This window comes from Aedes aegypti, chromosome 1 (assembly GCF_002204515.2).
Source record: "Aedes aegypti strain LVP_AGWG chromosome 1, AaegL5.0 Primary Assembly, whole genome shotgun sequence".
NCBI classification, from domain to species: domain Eukaryota; kingdom Metazoa; phylum Arthropoda; class Insecta; order Diptera; family Culicidae; genus Aedes; species Aedes aegypti.
The window spans coordinates 289,151,437-289,169,438 of record NC_035107.1 but is presented as its reverse complement, the minus strand read 5'-3'; the positions used below and the strand labels follow the sequence as shown (position 1 = coordinate 289,169,438).

The following is an 18,002-nucleotide window of genomic DNA, read 5'->3' as shown; positions in this document are numbered from 1 at the left end:
GATTATGACATATTGTAATAAAAGCTGTTAAGTTAACAGAACCCGACTAGAGGCATGTAACAAAAATATAATAAAATTTTATCAGAATATGATATGCATATCATATTATGATATAATTTTATTACGCCCCGTTATCCACAGAACATAATAAAACAAAAATATAACATAATGTGTTTTATTTCCCTTTAAGATATTTTTTTGTTCATTTTTTACAACTTTATAACAAAATAAATTGATAGTTATGCATTTCAATACTATACAATATTATCGTATATCGAACAGTATTATAATTTTGATACTTTGTATCAAACATTATAACTTGATTTGATATGTTTTTGATAGAATCAAAACACATTTTGTTATGTTTATGTTACTATTCATACACTTTTTGTTATAATTTTAGTTATTTTAACAACATCCTGCATCAAGTTTGTAACAACCTATGTTCGAAAAAACCTTATAACATAATAACATGTGCTGATATAATTTTGTTATGTATCTTTAGTCGGGAAGTTCATATAACTTTGTCAAGATGGCTTTGTTCTTAACTTATCACATTTTTGTAGCAGATTAATTACATGAAATTTGTTATATTTATTATATTGCATGTGTAAGTTGGTTGTAAATAACAGGATTTTTTCAGGTAATCTTCCAGGAATTCCCCTTCAAATTTCTTTAGAGACTCGTTCTGGGCCTCCAAAAACTTCTCCGGGAAATTTTTCGAGAATCCTCTATAAATTCTTACATAGATTTACCCATGAATTCATCCAGAGATTTCATCAAAATAAATAATAATTCATCCTGAATTTCATCTGCGATTTTTTAAAGATTCCTCTAGGAATTCCTTTTTTCAAGAAGATGTTTGAAAGAAAAATCTTAGATGAGGTCCTGAAAAGATTCCTAGAGCAATCCCTGGAGAATCCTTAAAAAAAAATTCACAATCGAAACACGTTCCTGACGAAAAGTTTTCCTAACTGAAGCGGGAATCGAACCCGCACTCCTTGGTCGATGCGGATAAATGCGTTGTCATTCTAGAAAAAAATAGAGTAATCCCGTGAAGAATCCTCGGTTGAATTTCTGGAAAAATGTCTGAAGTAATTCTTGCAAGAGCCAATCGAGGGATTCTTAGAAGAATTCTCTAGAGGAATTTCCCTGTAACATAAAATATACTTTTTGGCTCCGCTATTTATTTTTTTATCGCCTTTTTTTATAATAAAGACTGCGTAAACGAAAAGCATATTTCATTAAAATGTGCAGTTGATTGTCTACCAGCCCATCCTTGGACAATTTCTAGAGGAAATCATTAAGAATTTTTTTAAAGCAATCCTTTGTGATATTCTTGATGAAAAAGCTGAAGAAATCCCTGCAGGAATCGCTGTAGAGGTTTTACTAGAGAAATCCCTGGATGAGCCTCTGGAAATACTCCTGTAAGAATTTCTAAAGGGCTTCTGGGGGATTTGTGGAGAATCCTTGGAGGTGTCCCACGACGAATGCTGGTAAAATTTGTAGAGAAATCCCTGGAGAAAACCCCTGTAGCCCCTGTTTTGACTCTTCTGGAAAAATCCCTTGAAAAATTCTTAAAGAAATACCAAAAGAAATCTTTGGAGGATACCATGAAGAGATTTACCAAAAAAAATCAATGTAGAGCGCAGAGACGAACCGGCCTTGGGCCGAAAGTCTCTTTAATAAAGAAATAAAAAAAAAATGTAGAGCATTTACTGGAGGAATATTTGTAGAGATTTTCGTAAGTAGTAGTTCTTAGCATAATGTATGACTAAATTCCTGCAGGAATTCATAGGAGAATCACTGAAGGAATTTCAAGAAGAACTCTTAGAGGAATCCCTGTTGGTGGTTCAGAACGAGTCCCAGTCAGTCTGGAGAAATTATTAAAATAATTGATGTCGCGATTTTCCTTGTGGCAACTCTGGGAGAATTCCTCCAAGAAATTCTTGAGGAATTTGTAAGTTGAGAAACACCTGTAATAAATCCTGGTAGAATCCCTGGAGTAATCCAGGGAGGAATCCCAGAAGAAATTTTCGGAATACTTCCTGGAAGCATCTTGAGAGGACTACTTGGAGATATCTTTGTATGTTTCCGTGGAGGAATCATCAGAGAAAATTCTGAAGAAATCACTAGATAAATATCTTGAGTAACCATTGAAACAAAATGTCCTAGTGTAACTCTTAGAGAAATTCCTGGGGAAACCTTTAAGATATGAACAATAAAATACTCTAACAATCCCTTCATAAAAAATATAATAAAAAACAAAGATTCTCTGCAAGAATCCTTGATTTTCTAGAGGAATCTCTGAAAGAAAACCAGAAAAAATCGCTTAAAAATTATCTGGAGAAATTCCGTAGCTTTCCTGAAAGAATTCCTGGAACAGATCTTGTAGGATTTCTGAGAGAAACTCCTGGAAGAATCCCAGGAAAAAAATACTTTAGTAATCACTAGAGACATTCTTGCAGAAACTCCTTGCGAAATCTCTAAAGGAATCCCTGTAAATGTCTTGGCTGTCTTGGTAGTGTTATTCGAACAACATGCCAAGCCGTTCCCATAGGGGACGTTAGCCAAAAAGAAGGACGTTTCAAGTACCGTAATTTCGGGTGAAATTGATCATTTTTCACGATTTTTCTAGTCTGTTTTCTATAATGTTAACAATGCCAAACAACTAAATGCAGGAAAACAAGTACGAAGGTGAACCTCATCGACTCATGTACCGAAATTTTCTAACAAATCTCATTTTAGTGTTAACAAATACCTCCAAAATAAAAAAATTAGAGGATTACATTTCGGGGTGAAATTGATCACTTGTCAATGCCATTATTGTTAGTTTCCAAAACAACTCTATATGATAAATTTGAGCTCCCTGAGTCCGAATATGCTTGTAAAGTTCTTAACAATGCAATATTTATATAAATAACGAAAAGTTAAATTTCAAGAATTACGCGGAAAACGCCTAAATGTATGCAATTTCCTAAGGAATTCAATGATATCTAACAGAAATTCAAATATTTCAACCACATGAGCTAATTGGTATAAGTTTTGGTGATGAAATCTCGTTTGGGGATATATCTCAAGCATCCTCACAAACTTTCAGGATTATACCATGTTCAAATGCTTGCTTATAAATAGAAGTTCATAGGTGTTTGTCAATACTGCACCGTGCATGATTTTGAAATTTTACGTTATTTTCATACTAATAAACATTCTTTAACGCAAAAAACTTCACAACACACAATTCGACAATAGTTACGACAAGCAACGTTCATTTACTGCATTTTACATTGATATTTGTGCTCGATTACGAATAAATAAAATCATGTGATACGATGATCAATTTCACCCTTCTGATCAATTACACCCGATTTTACGGTAATACTGTTCTATATGGTATGCCCTCTTCAACATCTAATCCAATTTCTCTCGCCGTTCGCTTACGGTACCTATCCATCTAGTATTCATTGCTTTCTTCTCCATGCTCCCTCTTACTTCAAGTAAAATAGACCGATATGCCGGTAACCAAATTAAATGCCTGTAAATATTGTTTGCAGGAATCCTAGGACGAATTGCTTATCGAATCCCTGGAGAGACTCCAGGAGGAATTGCTAAGATATTCAGCCTATCAAGAGCCCTATCAAAACTGGTCTAAAATGTATCATGAGAAACAATAGTTCTTCCTGGAGCAATCTCTGGCAAAAGCCCTAGTGAAGAAATTGCTGTAAAAATTGCGGTAGAGATTATTCGTGAAGGAATTTTTGAAATGATTCTTGGAGAATTCTCTGGAAGAACCTCTGGAGATGTTTAGAGAGTGATTCTTGAAGGAATATCTGAAGATTTTCCTAAAAGGATGTCTGGTGCCCTATTTGAGCAGGTCTCAAAATTGCGATTGATGTCAAAAGTTATAATAGTTATAAGTTAGAATTATGTCGAATGATTTCGATTCCTTATATTACATTTTTTTACTAATTTGGTAATATCGGAAATAAAATTCAAGTATGATAACTTTATGTTTAAGAGACCCATATAGCCTCAGCAGTAAACGCGCAGCTTTTCAGTAAGATAAAACTAATGGGCATGGGTTCGATTCCGACCGGTCGAGGATCCTTTCGGGTTGGAAATTTTTTCGACTTCCCAGGTATACAATATCATCATGCTTGCCAAGCGATATACATTGGCAAAAATAGTCAGATGGCAAACCTCTCCGTTCATAAATGCTGAGAAGCAGGCTCTGTTCAACTAGGTGCGTAACGCCAGGTATATGGCATGGTGTCCATTTACATCTGGATTAAAAATCATGTATTTTGAGCCGTCGCATGATGGTACTATATGATGGTCTGAAAATGTCCACATCACACCCTAGCGGAACCGGTTCCGGAATACTCCGAAATACCGGTCAAATCTAAATGTTGGTCCTCTTGGTGCTCTAGTAAATCGGAATGAAAAACCATGAAATTTGAACCGTCGTTATATACATGTGTATGAACTGCTAAATATGATATACGCCAGTTCCTTCTGAAACAGGTTCCAGGTTCCCTTGTGCCCTTGTGCCCAAAATGGCCATACTGACAAACAATTTCCAGGGTTTCATTCTAGAGTTCCATATCTTTCATATAAAGCTAAAAGAACGAAAATCGGTTTAAAAATGGATTTTTGAGAGCGTTTTAAAGTCATGGGTCATTTTTGACCCTTAATGCATAATGTGTAACTTTTTCTTAATGCATTAGGAAGGTTAAAATAACCATTGAATAATTCGACATTATGCATGTTGATGTTGTTTTTTAAGCTCCCACTAATATCTACCATAATATTTTCATAGCGAGATAATAATTCTAAACTAGTTTTAAGTAAAAGTCGTATTTCTCTTCCTTATCCATGGATTTCATCACCGACCAAAGGTGACTTTCAGATCGTTTTCCTTCCTCTCTAATCAACACCCTTCCTGCGGTGATTGTGGAAATGCAGAGGTATTCTCCGTCTCTAGAAGCAACAATCATTACACGCTGACATTCCATCTCCATCCCAACTGACTGTAAGAACTTGGCCGGCGTCGTTAATGATCAATAATAGAGTAAAGTGGGGCAAAAGTTCGAGTGGGGTAAGAGTTTCTTTTTAAGATTTCTAGCTCAATTCAAAACAAATCTTATAAATGTCACGGTGGTTCGAATACTATTCAAGTAAGAGACTTTCAATCCAAATATCATAAAAATCGATAGAGATTTGGAAAAGTTATGGGTATTTGTTGTTTTTCGACGTGAATACTGTAATATTTGGTCAAACTTTCGTTGCATGGAACCAATTGAAGATAAAATCTTTTTCAATATTTTATGTAAGGGTGTTTCTAGACCTATCATAAGGTTGCTTTGAGGTGTATTAGTTTTTGCATAAATGCTTGAAAACAATTTTTGGCCCATAGTGGGGCAAAAGTTCGAATCAGCGGGGCAAAAGTTCGACCTACGTATAAAATCACGGAAAAATTTGCAAATTGCCTAAAATCCACATATTATCTTCAAATTTAGTTAAATTAGCCTGATCGTGCGAAAACTGTCACCAAAATTTTACATTTCTACTTAGTTTTGCGAAAAACTGCTATTTTTGAGTATATTACAATCAACCCGGTTTTGGGTAATTTTTAGATGAAAATTTAGTGTGTATTTTTCGTCAAACTTAAGTTTACGGCTGGTGTAAAGTATGCCTGTCATAAAAGAATCGATATTTTGTGTTTTAACCAGCGAACTTTTGCCCCACACTAGATTCGAACTCTTGCCCCACCGGTGGGGCAAAAGTTCGAATAAGACAATCAATTTTGAAACTGTTATAACTAAAAATGGGTAAATTTTTTGACACAAGTTTGTTCAGCAAAATTATAGCCAATATGTTGAAGGTTCACTGTATGGTATTTGTTTTGTTTTAACTGCTATTGTTTTTCTGGAAACTTTGATTATACCACTAAGGTCGAACTTTTGCCCCACCTTACTCTATGAGATCTGCTAAAATTTGCACTTAATTTGGATCGAAGCGCGATTCTTACCAGTTCCGATCAACCACGGATTAGTAACCAAATAACCATTGACATGCACAGTAAGTATATTGCCGTGAATCGCAAGTCAGTCCCATCTGCATTTTCGTCAAAATTGAGTTGAGTTCAGTTTTCAACATATCTTCCAATGCCCTTTCAGCTGCACTAATGATACAATATAATTTGTTCGGAAAAATTAAGAAAAAACAGCAAGACAAATTGTCTCATAATGAAAAGTAATCGCATATCAGTCTCACTACAGATTTCCGTACCGTGTTACACAAAAAAGAACCGTTTTCTGATCTTTCTTCTATTTTTCACGAATAGATATCATAGTAAAAATCAAATTGTGAAAGTTTCATCAGGATTGGATTATGTTCAAATATTCTCTTCAGAACAAACCAATGAAGACGCATGATTGCTCAAATTTTAGGGTGCATTTTGATCATTTTGAAGACTGACATTCAACATTGATGTAGAACAAAAATGTTGAGGAAAAAAACCAAACAAAACTATAATTTTTCAAATATTTATCAAAAGCTCATAACACAGTAATGGTGAAATTTGATGTGAAACGGAGTAATCGTCATAAAAATCTTCCTCTGCTAGAATAATGATTTCTTTCACATCTATTTCCCGTAATGGACACAAACCATGTAAGCACTTCTTGTTTATTTTTTACAGTTACAAATAATTTCCCGTTTATTTGTTTATACTTCATATAATCATTTAAATAATTTATTTAAATAATAATAGTAATAATATTGTTTATGCATGCGCGGTACTGTCATATGCCGCTCAGTTTTGTTTTGACTTACGGTTTTCTTTCTTCACCGAACATTGATGTCCTTAATTTGTTATCCGCATTAGCTTCTCATTTAACATTTTGCTATTAGAGCATTGTTTTTTCATCGGGATATTTCTTTGCAATGGGGGCCGATTGTAACGCCAAGGTGTGTATGTATGAATTTTGCACTCCTATTTTGCCGGAATTCCGTCTCACATTTCCCTCTAATGCTTCGGTATATTATGGATTATAATTTGTAGTGTATTTTACTTATTTTTTCTGTTCTGTTTCGACATAGTTTTACCATTCATTTACTCGGTGGTAACTGTATCTATTTAAACTCTCACAATCAACATCGACCGTTTCTGAGGGGAGAAAACAAATCGGAACACAAAATAACGAGAATGTCTTAACAGTTTGCATGAGTATTCACAGCTTGTTGGAAAACTGGAAAGATTCGGAGAATTGAAATTGGAAGTTTAAGGAACAAAAGAACAATTGAACAGTGTATAAACTCAATTCGTTATAAATAGTCAACAGAAATGAAGAATTATAATTACGAACTGTTTCGCGGGGGAAATCTAGAATAATTACAACTGGGTTCTCGGAATTTACATCTTTTTTAAAAGGATACATTTACCATACCTTTCTATATCGTGTTTTCTAGTATTTTCTTCTTGGATTTGCAGCACTTTTCAGGGTATTGAAGCGTTTTCGTTTATATTATTATTTTTTGCATTGTTAGTTGTGTGTGAGTGTGTTTGAGGTTATGGCAGCTGATGGAAGAAAATGGCAACTCAACGGCGTTCGAATTTGAACTGAAATCTTCAACGGTATGCTGTTTGAGGCGTTTGGCAGTTGAACGGTATGTTTTTATCGTTTTCTTGTCAAAACCAATCGGGTGGATTATTAACGTTTGTGTGAAATTCGTGTTGGATAACTATCGAACAAAAGGGAAGGAGTTGTATGAAGTGTTAACATTAAGTAACAAGAAAAAAAAGTTGATAACATTGAAAAAGTTAAGCAGTATGTGTGTGTTGCAGTTATGAATGATTATTTGCGCATGTATATAGTTTACACCGGGATTTTGCCGCCTGAGCGCGTACAACAGCAATATATGCGTGTGTTTGTGTTATATAGTTGTGTTTGTATTGAATCGGTTTCATGATTTTTGTTCTATCCATAATCTCAAGCAGGTTTTTTTGTTTCAGCGATTTCCTTTCTTTATATATAGGTTTTATGTTAAGTTTATGCATAACGTAACGCTTTGTATTCTGTTTCACCCATCGACGGATGCGACCCGCGGTATTGTGGGTATTGTTGCAATTCAACTAATTTCCGCGACCGCCATTCGTCAACGAGTTGCTAGCCTACTGTGTGAGACACGAAGATATTATTTTTATTTGTTTTTTTTCTCGCCATCCGATTCAGACTATTCTAAAACACTGCTGGTGTGAGTAAACATTCATGCGGTTGTCAATTTTTGTTCCTGTTCCACGCTACACGCGATCCTATGGCCTGCGATTGTTTGCTTACGTGAAGTTTCTCTGATTGTATAAATATTTCTAGAAATCATATCTTCGCAACGTTTATATCAAATACAAAATATTTGCATTTATGTTTTGTTTATATTATTTGCTTTTTGTTTAATTTGCCTATAAACTGATGCATTGTTTGTCGATTTGTTGTATTACTTTTTCGTTAATTTGGTATTCTTTTTTTCTTTTGTCAGCGGGTTACGTGTATAATCAAGCTCATTTATAAACAATATACATTTATCTGGTCGTTTTGTTTTGGTTGTTGTGTTTGTATTCGCTAAACTGGAAGAATGCGACTTCGTGGACTGGAAATCTCCACTAGGTTCGAAGATTCCACTGCACTTTGCGTTAGAATGATGAGGCGTGAGGAATATTACTCTTAGTGTGGATTTAGTTAGAAGGAAAATACGGAAGGAGAAAGCGAATGTCGAAAAAACAGCGGCGACAGATGATAGTGGATTATAGATTTATCGATAGTGTTTGCTCAATAGCTAATGATGAATGATTTGTCTCAGCGAAGCTGCTTACGTATGGTTCCAGTTCTTAACCGATGATCACTTTTAATAGCAATGTAGGGCACTCAAATTATAATCTGTTGCTTCTGATGATGATTACTATGGTGAAAACTAATTTTCCTATTCCTCCGATCGACTTTGGAGCGAGACAAATTGGTTGATAGCTGACAGCAAGCTACCAGGTTTCTGACAAGAAGCATCCAGCTGACAGGAAGTTTTCAAGCTTCTGATCGGAATCTTCCAAGCTTCTGAAAGGCAGCTTCCGAAATTCTGACAGGAAGCTTCCAAATTTCTGACAAACAGCTTTCAAGCTTCTAAAAAAAAGCTATCAAGCTTCTGACAGGAAGCTTTCAAGCTTCTGAGAGGAAGCTTTTCAAGCTTCTGACAGAAAGCTTTCAAGCTTCTGACAAGAAGCTTTCAAGAAGATTTCAAGATTCTGGCAGGAAGATTTCAAGTTTCTGACAGGAAGCTTTAAAGTTTCTGACAGGAAGCTTTCAAGCTTCTGACAGGAAGCTTTCAAGCTTCTGACAGGAAGCTTTCAAGCTTCTGACAGGAAGCTTTCAAGCTTCTGACAGGAAGCTTTCAAGCTTCTGACAGGAAGCTTTCAAGCTTCTGACAGGAAGCTTTCAAGCTTCTGACAGGAAGCTTTCAAGCTTCTGACAGGAAGCTTTCAAGCTTCTGACAGGAAGCTTTCAAGCTTCTGACAGGAAGATTTCAAGCTTCTGACAGGAAGCTTTCAAGCTTCTGACAGGAAGCTTTCAAGCTTCTGACAGGAAGATTTCAAGCTTCTGACAGGAAGCTTTCAAGCTTCTGACAGGAAGCTTTCAAGCTTCTGACAAGAAGCTTTCAAGCTTCTGACAGGAAGCTTTCAAGCTTCTGACAGGAAGCTTTCAAGCTTCTGACAGGAAGCTTTCAAGCTTCTGACAGGAAGCTTTCAAGCTTCTGACAGGAAGCTTTCAAGCTTCTGACAGGAAGCTTTCAAGCTTCTGACAGGAAGCTTTCAAGCTTCTGACAGGAAGCTTTCAAGCTTCTGACAGGAAGCTTTCAAGCTTCTGACAGGAAGCTTTCAAGCTTCTGACAGGAAGCTTTCAAGCTTCTGACAGGAAGCTTTCAAGCTTCTGACAGGAAGCTTTCAAGCTTCTGACAGGAAGCTTTCAAGCTTCTGACAGGAAGCTTTCAAGCTTCTGACAGGAAGCTTTCAAGCTTCTGACAGGAAGCTTTCAAGCTTCTGACAGGAAGCTTTCAAGCTTCTGACAGAAAGCTTTCAAGCTTCTGACAGGAAGCTTTCAAGCTTCTGACAGGAAGCTTTCAAGCTTCTGACAGGAAGCTTTCAAGCTTCTGACAGGAAGCTTTCATGCTTCTAACAGGAAGCTTTCAAGCTTCTGACAGGAAGCTTTCAAGCTTCTGACAGGAAGCTTTCAAGCTTCTGACAGGAAGCTTTCAAGCTTCTGACAGGAAGCTTTCATGCTTCTAACAGGAAGCTTTCAAGCTTCTGACAGGAAGCTTTCAAGCTTCTGACAGGAAGCTTTCAAGCTTCTGGCAGGAAGCTTTCAAGCTTCTGACAGGAAACTTCCAAGCTTCTGACAAGAAGCTTTCAAGCTTCTGACAGAAAGCTTTCAAGCTTCTGATAGGAAGCTCCAAAACTTCTGACACGAAAATTCCAATTTTCTGACAGGAAGCCTTCTAAGCTTCTGACATGAAGCTCTCAAGCAACTGACAGGAAGCTTTCAAGCTTCTGATAGGAAGCTTTCAGGCATCCAACAGAAAGCTTCCAGATTCAAGTTTCTTACAGGTTTCAAGTTTCTAACAGGAAACTTTCAAACTTCTGACAGGAAGCTTCCAAGCTTCTGACAGGAAGCGTTCAAGCTTCTGATAGGAAGCTTTCAAGCTACTGACAGGAACCTTTCAAGTTTCTGACAGGAAGCTTCCAAGCCTTTGACAGGAAGCTTTCAAGCTTCTTACAGAAACATTCCTAGCTTCTGACAGGAAGCTGCTTAGCATCCGACTAGAAGCCGCCAATCTTCTGCTAAGAAGCTTCTAACAGGAATCTTCCAAGCTTCTGAAAGGCAGCTCCTAAAATTCTGACAGGAAGCTTCCAAGCTTCTTACAAACTGCTTTAAAGCTTCTGAAAAGAAGCTTTCAAACTGCTGAAAGGAAGCTTTCAAGCTTTTGAGAGGAAGTTTTCAAGCTTCTGAGAGGAGGCTTTCAAGCTTCTGAGAGGAAGTTTTCAAGCTTCTGACATGAAGCTTCCATGCTTCTGGCAGGAAGCTTTCAAGCTTCTGAAAAGAAGCTCTCAAGCAACTGACAGGAAGCTTTCAAGCTTCTGACAGGAAGCTTTCAAGCATCTTACAGAAAGCTTTCAAGCTTCTGACAGGAAGCTTTCAAGCTTCTGAAAAGAAGTTTCCAAGCTTCCGACAGGAAGCTTCTAAACTTCTGGCAGAAAACTTTCAAGCTTCTGACAGGAAAGTTCTAAGATTCTGACAGGAAGCTTCCAAACTTCTGAAAGGAAGATTCCAAGCTTCTGACAAGTAGGTTTTAAGATTCTGACAGGAAGCTTCCAAGCTTCTGACAGAAAGCTTCCAAGCTTCAGACAGAAAGCTTCCAAGCTTCTGACAAGAAGGTTCTAAGATTTTGAAAGGAAGCTTCCAATCTTTTGGTAGGAAGCTTCCAATCTTTTGACAGGAAGTTTCCAAGCTTTTAACAGAAAACTTCCAAGCTACTGACAGGAAGATTCTAAGATTCTAACAAAAAGCTTCCAAGTTTCTGACAAGAATTCCGAAAGGAAGCTTCGAAGCTTCTGACAGGAAGCTTCCAATTTTCTGACAGGAAGCTTTCAAACGGTTGTTAATCCGTCAAATATAAAAAATTTACACTTTTCTTAAACCAATTCAAATAGTGACTTGCAAATCAACCAAACTGTCCTCTAAGACGGACACCCCGCTCACTAAACTAAACTGGGAATGTATTTTGCGTCTATCGGCACGCTCCGAAAGTCGACCACCAGAACAAAAACCTGAAAGTTCAAAACCTTACAAATGATTCTCGAAACCGAAAACGTTCGCACAAACACACGGAGGGAAGTCCGCGCCTTCCCGAACCTCAAAAGGTACATATGTTCACTACAACTATGATACTTTTCCTTGCCGTGTTGCCATTCTGCGGCTAACAGTGCGTGTGTGTCTGTCACACGATGAACACCGAATTTTTTGTAGTGGTATTTTTCCTCAGCATCCCAAAACTGAAATCCTGCTTCTTCTCTTTTGTTTTCTCTCTGCCTCCTACGACCTAAGCCTAACGAGTCCTTAACAAGCTAATTTTTGGTATCATTTTCCGTGTATGTGACAGATTTCTTCTGCGTTTGTGGGGGTGGGGTGGGGCACGCAACTGCAATCGAAGTTTACTGGTCTAATATGGCAGACAGGTTGCTTAGCGATAGAGAATCGAGAAATCTCAAAATAATGACACACCGATATTTCAGTGCAGGGAAAATCAAGTGTCACGCCACCCCAACTGCACTGGGAACCCTATTTACACAAATTTAATAATAATAATAATATCTTATCAATCTGATGTGATATGGATCGTTATGTTTCATACCTTCTCACCGTTCAATTATAACACCAAGCGGATTTCCTTCTTTTGTAATAATTTCAATGCTTTAACGAACTCTCAAAAAACAGTTGCCAATTGATGCAGCAGAACTGGGGCCTGAGTTTAGCCGATATACATGTATATAAACCGCGATCCTTTAAAGCTTCAATCATAATACATAGATATAAGTTATGTGTGAGTTTACATTCTGTACACCGTGTACTCAACTTAGTTCCTCGATAACTACCTCTCGTTTAATAAGTTTATATGTACCTCTTTTAGCATTAATTATCATTTGTTTACTGCTTACTTTCGCTCTTAAATTTGTTTAAACCAATGACTAGAACGTTAATTTGATTTACAGTTTCAGTTTTTTTTAAATAAATTATAATACAATATGTAGTTAGTCCCACCATGTGAAATCGGTCCGACTGACTGATCCGCGGAGGATGACTGCGCCTAATGAGGCAGTGTTGCCTGCCCTACTAGAAAACACCCAAAGCTGGCTGGTAGTAGGCTGTGGTTGATGATGTGGGTGAGTGAGTGTATGCGCAGTGTAAGTGTAGGTGTCTGTGTGAATGTGGTTCTTTATCAAAAAACAGCTATTGCCCCGTTTTCACGCGAAATTTGAAGTGAAAAGGTCGGTGAGCGTGACTAGCGCTTTCAGCTATAACTTTACAATTTACGATTAAGCCAGAGTTATGTTAATAATTTCAGTAAATTTTGCTTACAATTACGCCACGATCATACGACGAGTATTTCTGGTATCAGTTATTGTGTTCTCTCATGTACTCCTCGCTTTCATCTAATTCTGGGATACGACGCTATACACACACTGTATTTCTCATTTGATGAATGGAAGTACGTTTACTCTTCTTGTTTTCCCTATACCTACAAATCTCAACTAGACGCTTTGTTTCTTTAATACATTTGCTTCTTCAAGCATTTCAAATTGATTTTCCGATTTTTCTGCGATCACTGCAAAGACGCTCGATTCAAATAATGGCCAAACACCGACACAACAACAGCTGGCTTCGGTTTTGCAATAGTAAAGTAACGGAGAAAGTTTATGAGATCAATCTATAATACAGAACCACCAGGGGGGTGGGGGCATTACTCCAACGGAAACGGGAAACTAACGGAGGTAGAACAACAACGGTTGAAACGATAAAGCATTTATTCCTGGGCTTAGGCGTACGACTCACTCAGGTGTTCGAAAAAATGCTCAAAGTTCGGATCGTTGATGCCGGGGATGCACGTCGGACTGCTGGCGGGGGATATCGCCACGTTCCGGTACTGCTGCTGAAACGTAGATAAAATGTCGCGAATCTTTGCAATGATCTCCTGCACTCAGGCATTCGATTCCTGTGGAGAGAAGGGAGAAAGAGGATCGAGGTTAGAACAAATATGTTGTTGTTCATTATATAACGCAAAAGTTGTAAGGATTCCATTCCACTATAAACAGAAGAAGCAATGTCAATGAATTCTTGATTTTCTTTTAAATAGTCATCAAAACATAAGAAATCTCAAAAGGGAAACAATAATTAGCTGATGGCACAAGACTGCTTGCGCTCGCAGGACCATTCAGGTGTTCTTTTTAGTGCTGCTTCTACCTTTCAATTGCCACATGTTTGTCTGCGCTGCATAGTTCTAATCCAGAAACTGTGAATTGCTTATTATTCCTTTCTTCCGCACGTTACGGCTCAACTGAGACAGAACCTGCCTCAAACTCAGTGGTCTTTGCGGCACTTCTACAGTTATTAGGTGTGCGCTTTTACTGTCAATTGACCATTTTTGCATTTTATATGGGTGGTTAACCCTCAGAGGCCCGAGACAGTCTTTTTTCAATGGGGTGACGCTCAGAAACTAATAAACTTAATGGAATGCGGTTTTCACTATGATCGATGGGATGAATTAGACTTGTATGCGAAGAATCATCCAGTTCCATTGGACCAGGAGACAAACATGGATGGAGCACAAATCTAGGTATACGATTGCTCCAACTTCATTAAATAACCTCAGCGTTGTTGTAAGAACATGCTTCTTGCCTGTATTGACACTTCGGCAAGAAAGTCAGTTAATGACCGGATCTTGACGTTACTTTCGATGAACCAGAAGACAAGCATTAATAATGTATAAAAATAGGTGCGCGTCTACACAAACTTCATCAAATCATCACAGCTCTGCTTTGCTGATTACTTTGCAACTCTATTGTCAAATAGGTACAGTACTTGTAAGAAATTTCACTTCATTTTATGATTTTTCTATGATTGTGTTGATATATGTTTTCTGATTCAGCAGAACTGATCTTGAAATCCAAACATCTGGCTGAAGCGTTAACACATGCAAGAAACATATTCTTGCTCAACGCTGAGATTATTTCATGAAGTTTGAGCAGTCACATGTCTAGTATTGCGTTTCATCCATATTTTTCTCCTTGTTCACCGAAAGTGACCTATCCGGATTTCGATTCATGCAAGAAAATAAACTAAATGTTGTCTTCTTGCATTGGTACGTTGGCCTAATTCATTCCGGAAAGGTGCCGCTAGGCGAAATTTGCCGAGATAAGTATGGAGGTGTCTTGACGGACGAACGTAAGGTGATTGAAAGGAGGAAGCAGAATTACGATGAACACTTGAGTCTCGCCAATGCAGAAGACGAAGGCAGCAGCAGGAATGACTTCATCGGTACGGCAAATTAGGGCGACTTGCCAACTCCCACAATAAGTGAAGTTAAGGGTCTTATCAAACAACTCAAGAGCAACATAGCAGCTGGGAAGAATGGTATTGGAGCGGAAATTGTTAAAATGGGCCTGGATAGGTTGGCTACTTGTCTGCACCGAATCATAGCCAGAATCTGGGGTACAGAACAGCTACTGAAGGAGTAGGAGGGTACAAAAAGGGTGATAATGAGCGAACTATCAAGTGGTCACTATTCTTATCGCAGCATATAAAATGCTTTCTCAGATCATCTTCCTCCGTCTAGCAAGCAAGCGGATTTGTGGGAAGTTAAGCCGATTTCGTAGACGGGCGATCGACAACGGATCAAATCATTATGTTGCTGCAGATCCTCCAAAAGTTTCGCGAATATCAAGTTCTTAAGTACCACCTATTTGTCGATTTTAAAGCGGCCTCTGATACCATCGACCGCGAAGATAGGGTACGATAAGAGGGGCAAGTTGTGAAAATGCCGGACAACAATCCCGTTAAAAAGGTGTTCACCTCAAATCCGGCCGGGAAAAGACGAAGAGGGGCGTAACGAGTTAGATGGTTTCACCAAGTAAAGCAAGATCTTGAAAGTGTTGGACGATCGATAAACTAAAGACTTGCAGCCATGGACCAAGTTTATTGGCGTAACTTTGTGGTGCAAGTCATGTCTTGAAGGACAAAGCGCCATCAAAAGAAAAAGTAAGCATTTCTACATCGTGTTACAAGCATGAAGACACTTCAAGCTCTCGAAAGTCGAGAAAATTTCCATTGCTAAAAGATCCTTCACCTGCGTTTGAACAACAGGGCCTGCTGAATAGCTTTACGTTTACGGCTAGGACTAATTGGACCCTGACAGAGTTGCGTTGAGCAAACTTTTTGGTCGACGGTGGCTCCATTTGAGTCATTTTGTTCGTTCTGGAAATATACTTCTGACATACAGACCTTCAATCAAGAGCTAACAACCAGTATCAATTGAGTTCGATGAGAGTTAGTTTCTAGAAATTCTAAAATTTGACAAACAAATTAAAAATTCACAACATCCGAGCAGAAAAAAAATGATAAACAAAATCCTAAGATGGTTGGAAGGTAGAAGCAGCACTCTAGTCAATACTTGAATAGCGTGGAGATAGAACACCAAGATGATAGGAGACATAGCTATATTGCTACGATGGACAAGGCCGATGTGCAGACCACACGTTATGTGCATTCAAGTATACTATCAAAAAGCTCAAGTACAATAAGGAAATTGGGTACTAATGTATTAAAGCGAAACTTATTATAATGGACATTTTTAAGTTAGCTACATGTCTGCACCGATAGTCAGTATTTGGGATACAGGCCAGCTGGCCCGGTAGCTACCGGTGTAGTGGAAAAAAGATGTAATATGCTCAATTCAACCGTCTCTCACCGCTAGAAGGATTTGTTGAAAGTTATCAATCTGGCTTTTTGGGCGGGCATTTGACATCAGATCAAATGTTTATGTTGCGAAACATCCAAAAGTGGCACGAGTATCAAGTTAATACACACAATCTTTCTATCAATTTCAAGACCCTATACGTATCAACCGTGAAGAGCTTTGGAAGATTATGGACAAATCGGTTCTCCCGGGAAATTGACAGGACTACGATAGATAATGTGCAGTATTGTGTGAAAATATCGAGTGACTCGACTTCCATGACGGCCTTTCGTGCTTTCTGTTCAACATTGAAGGTATTATGGAACGTGCTTTAACATGCAGGGTACTATATTCAATATATCCAACAGAGCTTGTAATGGCTGAACTGTGACAATTGACAGCAAATTCGAGGTTGTAGGCGAGTTGGTATACGACTAGAATTCATTGTAATTCTTCATGATTTATCGAAACGAGCTCACTGTAAACCATTAAGGACATTTTTGGTCACTTTGCACGTATTTCGGAAGTCTTCCAGACACCTGGTTACCCTCAAAAAGTTATAAAACATGGTATGCGATATATCTATCTTCAATATTTTACGAACGAAGTATGTTGGAGACTATTTCAATCGTTTTTTGTCCTGGTTCCTTCAGGATACAGGCCATACGCAAATACGTTTTTATAATTCATTTATCTTCAGGTATCAGATAACAGAAAGGCAACTCAAGTGGCACGTTCCTCTACAGATAGGAGATTAGTGCCATAGTATAGCCTATAGGATCATTCACCTGAAAGGGATGAGGAAGAAAAAGGAATCGGGTCAGGAAAATAATGAACACCCATGTAGGATGAAAGTTTCCAATAAGGAAACAAAGACGTTAAGAAATTTATCTGCACATTGAGCAAACTTATTTCTCATTTATGCATATATACTCCAAACAAAGTTGTTTAAAGTTGTTAGTTTTCAAATCAATAGCCAAATCAATTTTCTGTTTTAGCAGATTTTTTCTGCACATATGGTTTGCAAGAAACCTTTTGGAATCCGTAGTTCAATTTGAAATCATGTTTTCTAAGGAGATTGTAAGAACTATCATCAATATTGTGAATAATCAAACGATTATCTGCAGGCATAGCTATCGTTCTTAGCTTTCTCCATTGACAAATTCCTAATGTTAGATTTTGAAAATGTAGTTTCAATATCGCTTAAATTTTCATTTAAAATTAAAGGAATGATTGAGCATACCTTGTTTTGCTGGAAACCAAATGTTTCTATAAAAAACTTGCATCCATCCACCGCTTTCTCGTTTATTGCATTTAGCTTCTCTATTAACCATTCATTGCTTGCTTCGTTTCTTGTGAAAACCAGAGTTTCCCAAAGCGAAGCCCATAGCCATTAAAGCTAGGAATGAACTAGTTTGCTGGTGCCTGGTATAAAAAGTTATTTGAAA

At 37.7% G+C, this 18,002-nt stretch overlaps 1 protein-coding gene across 3 annotated transcripts in view; it reads right to left on the bottom strand.

Annotated features, from left to right (window-relative positions):
* Window positions 1-12,113: 12,113 nt before the first annotated feature.
* Window positions 12,114-18,002, bottom strand: part of LOC5565596 (transmembrane protein 132C) — a 464,081-nt gene continuing 458,192 nt past the window's right edge. For all 3 annotated transcript variants that reach the window (XM_021838113.1, XM_021838116.1, XM_021838114.1), the window contains one exon: window positions 12,114-13,815. In XM_021838113.1, coding sequence (XP_021693805.1) covers window positions 13,801-13,815 — 15 coding nt within the window. In that variant the 3' untranslated portion in view covers window positions 12,114-13,800. The remainder of the gene's footprint in view (window positions 13,816-18,002) is intronic.